Below are 14,081 nucleotides of genomic sequence, written 5' to 3' on the forward strand. Positions count from 1 at the left end.
TTAATGCATAGCAAACAATCTTAGTTGCTTACATAAAAATTTTTGATTATATAAAAAGTAGAAGTTTGGTATGCAACACAGAATGATACTTAATATGCAGTGTGTTGCTCATGGATGGAAGTTCTTCTTCTTTAGTTTATTCTTCAGATTAAACTTCCATCTTCCTGTGCAATTTATACAAAATGCTCACAGGAATTACGGGAAGACAATGCTCTGTGGTCCATGACTTGGGAAACGATCGAAACACCTCCAGTTACTGTGCACTGTGACTCTCCAGGAAGCACCTCCCATGACCCAGTTGGTGAGGTGCTTTAATATTTGTTAAATTAAAAAAGAAAGGAAACAATTCTAATAGTAAGAATCCCCTATAGAGAGGACTGGGAGGCAGCTATTGGTTTGGGGCAATCTAGAAATCTGAAAATCTCAAACTTCCCGAATGCCTTAAAATCTTTCCCAGGACTAGTAATATATTTTAAGGTCTCCTGGCTATTTGGTAGCATCTGTCAGGTACACTAAAGGTTTTAACTGGCTTTTCTAAAAGACAAATTCATTTCATTAAAACCACATTTGACACAACTTTTCAAAAAAAGAGACATTGGGTGCAAAAAAGGCTTTCTGAATGTTAATTTATTTTTGTGTTTTTCAAGTCAAGGCTGTATGAACTACCCATTATTTAGATACCAGAATAAAAAGAACAAGCAAAGGGTGTATAGAATATCTGATTAAAAAAAAAACTGAACAGAAATTAAGTATACAAGTTTGTTAAAGAGTGGTAAAAACTGAATGTTATATATTATGGAATCAGTAAAAAGTTTTACTTTAGTAGATGATAATTCTTACAATTAATTCTGCAACAAAACAAAACCAGCTATGCAGAAACAAGAATAAAGAATGTCCCTTTCTGAACCCCCATTTGATAAGACTGATTTCATATCTAGCTTATTTATAATATTCAGTTTCAGTTCTCCCTGTGCAAATAATAGATGCGGTCATTAATGGTGGTCTGGTAAGGTGAAACTGATTTCTCTTAGGATAGTTCAACATAATAACCCAAATATTAAAAAGCTATGAAAAATTCATGGAGATAAAACACTACCTAGGGAACATAATTCACCCATGTGCATAATATTTTTATAACATTTTTTAAACATAAAATCACAATCAAAGGTAGTGATAATGTTGTATACTCAGTGCGTTCGTTCATGTAGTGCATTATTATGACTCATTTGGAGTTTCACACCATGTAACCACCACACTTCTAATGAATGGGCTTTAATGTACACAAATTCGTGATTCTTTTAAAAAATCTAAACATCTAAGACCTTGAACTTGACATTTAAAGACTCTGTGTTTTAATATCCCAAACATTGGGAAGAGTAAGTGTGAAACATAGTAACCACCTTTTGTAAGCAAGACTGGGTATACTTTTTGTAAAAACCCTTAAAACAATTCAACACTGAAGATTGAGAGGGACACATTTATTATTTGGCCAAAGGAAATTCAAATGGCTTTCCTGGAGTCAAATGTACCCCAGGACATATACAAGGAATGAGTATAACTGTGGCAGCTAAAGAAACCTGCCGCTGTGTAATAAATGCTCTTATGCAATGATGCTGTGCATTTTGATAATACACTATGATTTGTTTGCTTCCCACCATCAGGGGCACAAGAAAATTAAACTCAAAACTATCTTGTTATAACAGGACATGTGATGACACCAGTTTTAAACAGGGTTCTTCATTGAAGGAAAAGTCAAAGCCATGAGTCAAATTAGCTGACTTTCAATGACTTATATCCCCAGGTGAATCAGGTGACACTGATTTAAGCCCAAGTTAATTTAGGCAGTTTTTCAACCACAAGAATAAGGTCATTCTTAGTACATATTAATAATTAAACCAACATATACACAATTAGCAATATCCTACATAATATTAAAGGTTTAACAACTTGTTCTCGATTATTTTATATTTAGTTAGTTTGCTGCTTGGTTTTAAAAAAGCTCAACTTTATTTTACAATGTACTTTGCATTTCTAAGTGTGTTCTGTAATTATTTCATTGAAGCAGGTACAGTTCTCTGGATTCTAAGAGCCAAACTCAACTGTATCTTCTGTTATCTGTTTAAATTCATAATTGCCTCTGCCATCCATATGCAGGTAATACTGTGGGAAAGAAGGGGGGAAATCAATAACTAAGAGAATTTCCTTCTTGTCAAGAATTTATGTAGACATAATTATACAAATAAATGATTAGAAATGATTATTTTAAGCAACTAAACTTAAATTCTTAAAAGTTGATACACAGAAATGCATACAGTTCTCAAGGTAAGACTACATAAAGAAGTCTATTCTTTTAAAAAATAGCAACAATATAACTCTGCTTGTAATTAAACTAGACCTCCTCACTATTTAAAGAAACCAAATCTATAAGCATCCCACAAATTAGAATTTTTCTACAACCAAGGGCCTGAGCTACCATAGGTCAAATTGCAACAAGTGCAAGTCTGTTCAATCCAGCAGCCTTTCATGCTTCCAGAATAATGTTTCCTAGGTCAGCTTGGAACCTCTAAAGGCTTTCTGTTTATTTTTATTTGCCAGAGGAAGAAAAGAGCTATCCCTCTATCTCCCATCCAACGAAGACACTCAGGACAATCTATATATATGAAGAGCCAGGGTCCGTAACATCCGAAATGACCGAAGGCTCAACTGACTGGAAGTCAGTACTGGGTTGCCATGGCGCCCCGACCCAGCACTGACTGCAAAGGGGGCTGTGGATCAGGGCCAGAGAGAGGCCAGGAGAGAGAAGCAGGGTCTGAGCCACAGCCTCCGTGGCAGTTGTTGATCAGCACTTGCCTCTCTCTTTCTCTTGGGGCCTGGCCAGCAGCCGTGCCTCTCTTTCTCTCAGGCCTCTGCTGGGGCTGCTGATCAGCCCCGCCTCTCTGATCAGGCCCATTGATATGCCCGTAGATGCCAACTGACATAGAAACTGACCAATCAGAACCAAATCTGGGTGAAGTGCCAGGAGCCAGTGGCTGCCTAGGAGGCAGAGCTTTTGACACTGACTGGCATAGAAATTGACCAATCAGAACCAAATCTGGGTGAAGTGCCAGGAGCCAATGGCTGCCTAGGAGGTGGAGCTTTTGACACTGACTGGCATAGAAACCGACCAATCAGAACCTAATCTGGGTGAACTGCGAAGGCAGAACCTAAGGTGGGGGCTGAGGAGGGGTTTTAAGGGCAACAGCTGTTTGGTGTAAGGTGTTAAGAAAGTGGTTCAATTTTTTAATGACCGGTTTGGCAATATAGTGCATATGGCTGGCTATCAGTCCAGATATAGGGATTATGTATTTTTGTCTGCCAAGAGCATCTCCTCCTGAATAAAAAGGCTCCCTCCCCCCCGCAATTTAAGCGATGCTATCCTACATAATCTATCTATACTACTAAAAGTGTAATATGCTAATTAGACCAGGTCGACCGGCCATCTTCTGGACGTCCGAATTCCTTCCAGACAAAGCCATGGTGGTGGGGGCTGAGGCAGAGGCAGTTAGGGGCGATCAGGCCAGCAGGGTAGAGCAGTTAGGGGGATCAGGCTGGCAGGGGAGAGCAGTTAGGGGGATCAGGCCAGCTGGCAGGTGAGTGGTTAGGAGCCAGCAGTCCCGGATTGAGAAAGGGATGTCCGACTGCTGGTTGGGGCCCGATCCCAGCAGTCGAACATCCCCTGAGGGGTCCCGGATTGGAGAGGGTACAGTCCAGGCTGAGGGACCCCACCCTCGTGCATGAATTTCGTGCACCAGGCCTCTAGTGGTTAATAAAACCTTCTGTTTAGTGGCTTTTTATTGACAGAAAAGACTTCTGTTTTCCTGTTTTCTATACTTATTTCTTAGCTATTCTGGCTCTAACTTTGCTATACTTCCTGTCATCGGGCCAGTACCTGGCCTGATGATTATTTTCCTACTCATCTATACATATCTCCAGAAGACAAGGAGAGGTAAAACCCAAGACTTCTCACTGTCCTGTTAAGTTTATGAACTTCTAAGAAAACACAAAGGCTTGCCCTGGCTGGGTGGCTCATTTGATTGGAACATCATCCCATACACCAAAAGGTTGTGGGTTTGATTATCGGTCAGGGCACATACCTAGGTTGTGGATCCAATCCCCAGTCAGAGCACATATGAGAGCCAACCAATTGACATTTCTCTCTCTCCCTCCCCCACCCTACCCCTGTCCTCTCTCTCTAACGTCAATAAACATATGCTCAGATGAAAATAAAAAAAGAAAACACAAAGGCTTGGATATATGTTAAACTGCTTTGATTTCTAGTTATTCAATCTAATTCAATTCATGAAAATATGGACAAATTATAATGCCCTAAGATAAAAACTACCTTTTGTTGTTGTTAATCCTCACCTGAGGGTATTTTTCCCCATTGCTTTTTAAAGGGAGAGGGGAAGAGAAAAGAAGAGAGAAAAACATTGATGTGAGAGAGACATTTTGATAGGTTACCTCCTGCACAAACCGACCTGGGCAAAGGATCGAACCTGTAACCCAGGTACATGCCCTTGACAGGGAATTGAACCCGGGGACCTTCGGTGCCAGGGCCAATGCTCCAACTACTGAGATACACCAGTCAGGGCAAAACTATCTTTAAAAGTCACACAGCTATATGGAATTTCACAACACCTTATGAAATACTTTCATATAGGCTGTTTCTTAGATCCTCAAGGTAATCTATGAGACAGGCAGATAAGGATCAATAACTTTATTACACAAAGAAAGCAATTGATGCCAGAAACAGTGGTGTCTGAACCCAGGTTTTCTGACTTCAGTCCCATGCTCATTTTATCATTTGTACACTGTCATCTAAACTAGCGGTTCCCAACCTTTCGGAGCTCATGGACCACCAGTGGTCCGCAGACCACCAGTTGGCGACCGCTGATCTAAACTATAGGTTCTTGCAGGTAAAGATAGTACTCTGAATCTCTCTCTTCCTCTCCCTTCCTCTCTGTGAAATCAATAAAAACATATATTAAAGAATAATAAAATGAATTAAACTGGGTTTATTTTTAGGGTTTGATCATTTTATACTAAGAGTTGAAAAGAACTGCCTGCCATCTTGAGAGTGGCACTAGTGGAATGGCAAGAATAAGATATCTGCACAGTGTAAACCTCACTAGAATATCTTTGCAAATTGTGGTGACTACCTAATGAATTCTACTTTATCACAGTGCAATGATGCACATAGCTGACAACACTCAGTTTCCTTGTCATCCTGATCTCCACTAAAAGTGTCCCTAGACTTTTGGGGATCTAATCCTTTTGAAGACTCTTTCCCCTTCTGTTAATACTGGATGGTAAGAAAAAGTTTACTTGGCCACAGCTGTGATAAAATTATGCAAATTTTAGTCAGTTATTATATAATAGTGATAGCTAAAACTGGAGAACCACTAACTGGTTCTCTAATATTCATTGTATATAACAAGGGATTGTTTACATATATTGTAACTTTCAAAACTGACAATTATAATAATATTTAAGGAAATCCTCTTTCATTTTATAAGACTGAAACAGAATCAACTTTTTCCCTTAAGGTATATGTATATAAGGAAATATACTCAAATAAATCTCAAACCACCCTGACCCGTGTTGCCCAATGGTTAGAGCACTGGTCCATGCACCATAAGATTGTGGGCTTGATTTCCGGTCAAGGGCACGTACCTGGGTTGCAAATTTGATCCCAGGTCCTGGTCGGGATGCATGGGGAAAACAAAAAATTGATGTGTCTCTCTCACATTGATGTTTCTCTCTCTCTGTCTCTGTCTCTATCTCTCTCTCTCCCCCACCCTCACTTCCACTTCCTCTAAAAAATCAGTGGAAAGAATATCTTCGGGTGAGGATAAAAAGAAAAAGAAAGAAAATGTAAGAAATACAAACCTCATGGTGTTTCCAAAGAGACTTCCTATGAGACACAGTGAAGAGGGTGATGCCAACCTATTACAAAGAAAATGACTTATGTTTATAGCAATAACATAGATTACAATTTAAACCACTCTATATAGCTTAAGACAGCGGTTGCCAACCTTTTGGACCTCACAGACCATCAGTGGTCCGTGGACCACCGGTTGGCGACCGCTGGTTTAAGATATTAAGATGATGGTCTTCAGTAGCTATAGTTAAAAAATCAATGTCAAAGAGAAAAAAAATTACAATTGATGTCAAATGTTCAAGGTAGTACAAAGCATAGGCCATCAACCACACAATAAAAATGAACAGATATCAGTGAAGTTCTTTACGGGGGGGAAAAAAAAAACCTAAACTAACAGCATTATGTATTATTTTGTTTGGGGCAGAAAAATATATATCCTAGCACATTTTCTATTTATTGTGAAAAATACATGAAAAAAGTATAAGAATGATAGAAATAGCAAAAGGTCAAGATCAATTTGCTTTTTAAACAGAGACATCATTCTTTCTGGAAAACCCTGTTTTGGAATTTGTCTTAGAATTCAGATTTTTGAAATGCAGTATTTACCACCCCCAGAGGGTCCTGGGACAAATTCTATAATTAAACACATAAATATTTCTATTGCAACACGTGTAGACACTGACAGGGAGATAGTTAAAGGAGTTTAAATACCTCTTGTTAGTTCAGACCAGGTTTGGCTACCCAGTGAGCTTGCCAGAAAATAATGAAAAATCTTTTGGTTTTAAAAAACTTACTGGATTTAGACTGCAAATAAGCTTCCACATATCTGAACTTCATATTTTAAAAAAAAAAACAAGACTAATTTAACTAATTGCTTTGATCAGTGGTTCTCAACTAGGTGGTGGTGTATGCGTGTGATTTTGTCTCTTAGAGGACATTTGGCAATGCCCATAAACACTTCGGACTGTCACAACTGAGCGTCTCTGACATTTACCAGGCAGAGGGAAAAGACACCGCCAAACAGCCTACGGTGCATCCCACAACTAAGAAATTATCCAGCCCAAAATGTCAATAGGGCTGAGACTGAGAAATCCTGTTCTACATCATTGTTTGCATCCAGGAACTTTCCATCATGAGTTCTAAATCTTATTGTCATGTGATAATTTTTTTTTAAAATCAGCAGTAAGTATATTCTGGATCACTTCTATCATGAGATTAAAGTGCCCAATGTTGTATTTACACGTCTGCTGTATGAAGTGATAATGTAAAGTAATATCACTTAAAACTTTAAATGTCTTAAGTTTAGCTCCCTATGGAAGGATTCTCAAATTGGTTAGGAACTGTAGGACAAAATGAGCATATTATATATATGCTTTTTTATATACATTATCTATTTTTCAAAAGCATATTATATATGTGCATTTCTAACAGGCTCTCAGGTGATGTTGACGCCGAACCATGACCACACTGGGAGTAGCAGGAATTCATACTTCCTGTGCAACATGACCTTTTATATTTATTATAAACTCCTAAGAAACAGCTACAAAATGTTAAAAGACTCTGTATTTCATTTATTTATGTAAATTCTTTTTGGATTTTGTTCCAAATTTTGTATAAATGTTAGTGATAATCTCTCACAGGAAAAAAACAACTGAGACTACTGAATAGAACGGAACCAATGTAGATAGCCCCAGAAAAGGCTACTAAAAGAAGCTTTGGTAAAATACTGCCTAGGCCAGAGGGGAAAAAATGAATAAATTAAAGTTGCCAAATGATTACTGTTGCATTTTCTTGGTTAAAAAAAAAAACAATCAAAAACACACACACACAAATCATATTTAGGTAAAGTTCATGGAACAAATTAAAAATATACCAGTTTATTAACTCTTAATATAGGGAATAAGGTAAAAGAAAAATAAGTTTAAATATATATTTTTGTTTCATATCTAAGATGTGGCTAAAGAGAATTATATACAGAATTCATTTACTTTTTCTTATATCTATAATCACCTTAAAGTCCTTGCTAAAGCGAGATATCTTCCTTTGATAGTAATTTTGTTACTTAATAATTTAGAATCTTCTCTTTGGGTAGCTATTTGGTTGGACACAGAGTAAAGCAGGAAGGAGGACGTGGACCCTCACACTGCAAACCTGTCCACTTACCTCTCGACAGTGATTGTAGATGTAGCCTTCCACGTCCACACTCACTGCGCTGGTGCATTCGTCCAAAATGGCAAACTGGGGTTTATGATAAAATAATCTTGCCATCTGAAGCAAAAAAATAGTATTTTGTATAATCACATGCATAAGTTAATAAGCTAAAATAGGTTTACTTTAAGTTAAGTATGTACTTACAGTCTTATAAAGCAAATATGAAAATTATTCTAACTCAAAAAAATCTGTTTCCCAGAAATTAAAGCAACGTAAATAAACCTAGTTGTTTCTATTATCTTCCTGAACAAAGAGAGAAATGTAATGCATAGGAAATATTGCTCAGAGTAAAACAAAACTTTCAGGACTGATATGAGGTGAAGTAGAGTTTCAACTAATATTAAAGAAAGTTCTCTACACAAGATTAAAGGGTACATATTTAAACCAAAAATCTTACAAGTCAGACTCATAAATGGCTCAGGTACAAAAATATGTCTACCTTTAAATGTTTTGTTGCTTAAGTAATGCCCATTAATATTACATTGTCAATATTAATATTGTTATCAATATTCCCACCAATAATTTTTTGTGCACCTGTTTCATCAGCTTGTTCGTTTTTTAAAGCCTTTGCTAATTTTGTAAGTAAAAATTAACATCAAGATTGTTACAGCTTACATTTCTTTGATTAGCAGAAATGCTGAACATTTTCTCACATTTACTTTCTATATGTGTTTTATTTTCTGGGAATTATTTATTCTGATCCTTTGTCTAACAAATGACTTCACAGGGCTGCTGGAAGAATTAAACAGGATCTGCCAGTCACAATCGACTTTTCCTCATCACTTTCCCAGTGCACTTTTTTGGTAGTTATATACTGCCTTGTATTACATTTAGTTGAGAATATTCGGATCTCCTAACACAGGAGTGGGGAGTCTTTTTTCTGCCAAAGGCCATTTGGATATTTATAACACCACTAGAGGCCCAGTGCACGAAATTCATGCGGGGGGGGGGGGGGGGGGTCCTCAGCCCAGCCTGCACCCTCTCCAATCCGGGACCGCTGTGGGATCGGGCCTAAACTGGCAGTCGGACATCCCTCTCGTAATCCGGGACCACTGGCTCCTAACCGCTCGCCTGCCTGCCTGATCACCCCTAACCACTCTGCCTGCCTGCCTGATTGCCCCTAACAGCCTCTGCCTGCCTGCCTGATGCCTCTAACTGCTCCCCTGCCGGCCTGATCACCCCTAACTGCTCTCCCCCTACTGGCCTGATTGCCCCTAACCATCTCTGTCTCGGTCCCCGCCACCGTGGCTTTGTCCAAAAGGATGTCCGGAAGACGTCTGGTCTATCCGGTCTAATTAGCATGCTACCCTTTTATTAGTATAGATTCTCGGGCCATACAAAAGCATCAACTTAACCCTTTGTACACCGTAAGTGTCTATAGACGCAATTAAATTCAAAATATCATGGCTTGTAGGGATGGTTTCCGTTTTGGACATGTGGCAGTTAACTGGTTAAAAATTAGCCTGATTGCCTTAGCCAGTTTGGCTCAGTGGATAGAATGTTGGCCTGCAGACTGAAGGGTCTCAGATTCAATTCCAGTGAAGGGCACATGCCCAGATTCTGGGCTCGATCCCCAGTAGGGGATGTGCAGAAGGCAGCCAATGATGATTCTCTCTCATCATTGATGTTTCTATCTCTCTCTCTCCCTTTCCCTTCCTTTCTGAAACCAATAAAAATATATTTTAAAAAATTAGCCTGCTATGTTTGGTCAAACATTTAATTAACTCACCTCTAATGCCTTGGCAGGGCCGGACCAAAGGATTTCATAGGCCCGAGGGCCACACGTTCCCCACCCATGTGCTAACTAGATTGTAAGGGCAGACACTTGGCTAATATTGAGCTCCGTGGAAATTATACCATAATTAAATTAGGTTTCTTACTATTAAAATAAGGGAATAATAATCTCATTTCCCTACATTTATACTAAAGGAACTTTTAGAAATTTGTCACCAGACCTCCCATTATTCAATAGTATTATTCCATTCCCTCACATTCAAACCCTACTCTCCTTGCTCAAAATTCCTTTGGTTCATTTGTTTTACACAAACCTTCACTATTACAAATTCGCTATTTATTTTAGGTGGTTAAACCTTTCAAATCTGTTCTCCCTAAAAATTATAATTTTTATAATTTGTGAATGTAAATTTTTAATTTATAAAAACTGTCTTGTCTTCGCTCAACTTTTTACTTTGAAAATTTCTAATCCTACTAAATAAATGAAAGAATAGTAAAATGAATATACATACTTCACCAACTTCATCAATGTTAATATTTGTTGCATTCACCTTTTCTTTCTCCCCATAAACCCTTTGAAAGTAGCAAAACAATATGCTGTCTTTTAAATTCCCCGGTCAATTCTCCAGACATTGGCCCACACAGAACATACTGTCAATGGCACGGTCATGCAGCAGTGCCATGGGTGAGCTTTTTCCTATCACTGTCGATCTGACTTTACAGGATTCCTTCCCCACACCATTACTTGTTTGTTTTGTTTTGTTAATCCTCACCCGAGGATGTTTTTTCATTGATTTTTAGAGAGAGTGGAAGAGAAAAGGAAAGACAGAAAGAAGCATCGATGTGAGAGAAACACATCAATTGGTTGCCTCCTGCACGGGCCCTGATCAGGGCCCAGGCCTGGGCAACCGAGGTATGGGCCCTTGATCGGAATCGAACCTGGGACCCTTCGGTCCGTAGACTGATGCTCTATCCACGGAGTCAAACCGGCTAAGGCCCCATTCCCTTACTCTGTAAGATATCCTCTCACTCCTCAAGGCCTTGCATTCTTGTCTTCAAATAAAAACTATCCCTTCTATACCTTTATACCACACACACAAGATTCATTAGTTATGCACATTTATTTTTCTTTCCCTGAGTTTCCATTGTGTCCATTTATAAATCTTGACTATCCTCCCATTTTCTTTGAAGTCACAGTACAGAAATTTAAATTTGTTGTTTTGACTTGTAGTTATTCCTATAGCCATCCTCTAAATTGATTCAAGAAATGCCATCACTTCAAATTTTCACTGCTTCAGCCCAATTTCCATTTTGAATATAGCTGGCATCTCTCTTTTGTTTATGGTTCATTCTTCACTCTAAATTATACTCATATTCTAAATTATATTCATATTATAGCACTGGCCAAACAAATCACAATATTAGGTTGATATTATGTTTGCACAGGATGGGTATACTTTTAGAAAAAACAACATGCAAAATCAGGGAGTAGTAGGCAACAAGAAGGTAGAATATAACCTGAAGATACTGAATAAGAAATTCTGCAATAAGCCATTTCTTTTGTCGTCTTTCCTTGGCTGCAGTTTTCTCTAACTTCCACAAGACTAATATTCTGGAAAGAAAAATTCCTCTGGATCTGCTCAAACTGTGATATATTCCATTATAAAATGACTCTTTAAAAGTGATCCCTCTTAACAGAGTACTCCAAGTATCACTCTTAATATGTACTGTTCTATAGTGACATTTGATTAGGGATAAGTTTAGTCAATCATAAAATTAAAATATAGTTCCTCTCGCCGAAACCGGTTTGGCTCAGTGGATAGAGCGTCGGCCTGTGGACTGAAAGGTCCCAGGTTCGATTCCGGTCGAGGGCATGTACCTGGTTGCGGGCACATCCCCAGTAGGAGATGTGCAGGAGGCGGCTGATCGATGTTTCTCTCTCATCGATGTTTCTAACTCTCTATCTCTCTCCCTTCCTCTCTGTAAAAAATCAATAAAATATATTAAAAAAAAAAAAAGAAAGTTAACATTAAAATATAGTTCCTCTCAAATGCTTTTTTATAGTAGGAAAACTTTAAAAATCTAAATAATTTTAAGTAGCAGATACTGAGCCCTGACACAAGGATATATATAATGGCAGAGGGAAGGGGCAAGAACAGAATAAAGAATAAAATAACAAAATTAGGGTTGATCACCTCTAATATCTTCACCTACTTCAGAGAATAGCCTGAGTAAGGCAAAGAGATGTCTGTAGGGAAAAGATCTCATATGAACGAGATCTCATAACCCAACCATAATTACTGTATGTCCCAAGACCAACATGGTACAAAGTTTCCTCAACTTTTACAAAAAATGGATTAATGGTATATAATTGAATCTGCAGTTTTTCCTTTCACAGGAAAACTCAAAATTTTTCAAAATTTCAAATTTACATGCAAGTTACTTTCAAGCACCTTTATTATTATTTAAACTAATATATACTATAAAAATTGCCATTAAAAATATGAAAGTATAATAAAAAATAATAAATGCTCATTATTTTTGAATAATCAGAAAACACAGCTAGCCATAAACAAGAAAGTAAAGATTCCCTATTATTTGAAACATCCAGAAATGATAGTGATTAACATTTGGTGTTCTGATTTTATATTTTAACTAGGGGCCCGGTGCACGAAATTCGTGCACTGGGTGTGGGTGGGGGGAGTGTCCCTCAGCCCAGCCTGCCCCCTCTCACATACTGGGAGCCCTCAGGCGTTGACCCCCATCACCCTCCAATCGCAGGATCGGCCCCTTGCCCAGGCCTGACGCCTCTGACAGAGGTGTCAGGCCTGGACAGGGGACCCTCATTTCCTCCCATCACTGGTTCTGCCCCCAGCCCAGGCCTGATGCCTCTGGCCCAGGCATCAGGCCTGGGCAGGGGACCCCCAGACCCCTCCGATTGCTGGCTCTGCCCCTTGCCCAGGCCTGATGCCTCAGCCAGAGGCGTAGACCCCCATCACCCTCTGATCACCTGATCGGCCCCTTGCCCAGGCCTGATGCCTCTGCCAGAGGTGTCAGGCTTGGACAGGGGACCCCCATCTCCCCCCGATCACTGGCTCTGGCCCCCGCCCAGGCCTGAGGCCTCTGGCCCAGGAATCATGCCTGGGCAGGGGACCCCCATCTCCCTCTGATCGCTTGCTCCACCCCCCGCACAAGCCTGACGCCTCTGACCCAGGCTTCAGGCCTGGGCAAGGGGACCATCATATCCCCCCAATCCCCGGCTCAGCCCCCCGCCCAGGCCTGATACCTCGGCCAGAGGAGTTGACCCTCATCACCCTCCGATCACCAATCACCGGATCGGCCCCTTGACCAGGCCTGAGGCCTCTGGCAGAGGTGTCAGGCCTGGGCAGGGGACCCCCAGCTCCCCGCGGTTGCAGGCTCCGCCCCTGCCCAGGCCTAACGCCTCTGGCTGAGGCGTCCGGCCCGGGCAGCGGGGACCCGCAGCTGCAGCGGCCCCGCGATCGTGGGCTCCGCTTTAGGCCCAGGCAAGGGACCCCTAGCTCCCGGGACTGCCAGCTTCGACTGTGCCCAGCTCCCATCGCTGGCTCCACCCCTACTTCCTGCTATCACTGGCCAGGGCGGCAAAGGCGCCTGATTCTCCGATCATGGCTGGGGGGCAGGGCAAAGGCGGCCCCAGAGCCGCCTTTGCCCTGCCCCCCAGCTCTTAGCTCCCCCCTGGGTTTCCGATCACTGTCAGTGGCAGGGGGCTTCTTCCTGCTTTCCCTTTCGCCTCCCTGCATTGTGCCTGCATATGCAAATTAACCGCCATCTTGTTGTCAGTTAACTGCCAATCATAGTTGGCAGTTAATTTGCATATAGCCCTGATTAGCCGATGAAAAGGGTATCGTTGTACGCCAATTACCATTTTTCTCTTTTATTAGTATAGATATAAACATATAGAGAAAAATGTACATATAGATAACCATGCTATACATTCCATTACATAATCTTTTGTTTTACTTAATATGTGAGGACATCTCTGTCCATCTTCTTGCATTATTACATAACTTCCTGTTCCCCTACTGGCAAATATTTAGGTTTGTCAATCTTTTTTTTTTAAATAATTTTTTTCTTTTTTATTGATTTCAGAGAAGAAAGCAGAGGGAGAGAGAGACGGAAACATTAATGATGAGAGAGAATCATTTATCGGCTGCCTCCTGCACACCCCACACTGGGG

General features: G+C 40.2%; 1 protein-coding gene across 2 annotated transcripts in view; it reads right to left on the reverse strand.

The window, feature by feature from the left end:
* Window positions 1–729: 729 nt before the first annotated feature.
* The window catches only part of ABCD3 (ATP binding cassette subfamily D member 3), a 93,163-nt gene continuing 79,811 nt past the window's right edge, over window positions 730–14,081 (reverse strand). For both annotated transcript variants that reach the window (XM_059688767.1, XM_059688768.1), the window contains exons 21-23: window positions 8,084–8,188; window positions 5,929–5,985; window positions 730–2,160 (exon numbers count right to left, since the gene is read on the reverse strand). In XM_059688767.1, the coding sequence (XP_059544750.1) occupies window positions 2,083–2,160; window positions 5,929–5,985; window positions 8,084–8,188 (240 nt within the window). In that variant the 3' untranslated portion in view covers window positions 730–2,082. The remainder of the gene's footprint in view (window positions 2,161–5,928; window positions 5,986–8,083; window positions 8,189–14,081) is intronic.

Source organism: Myotis daubentonii, chromosome 3, assembly GCF_963259705.1.
Source record: "Myotis daubentonii chromosome 3, mMyoDau2.1, whole genome shotgun sequence".
In the NCBI taxonomy this organism is placed as follows: domain Eukaryota; kingdom Metazoa; phylum Chordata; class Mammalia; order Chiroptera; family Vespertilionidae; genus Myotis; species Myotis daubentonii.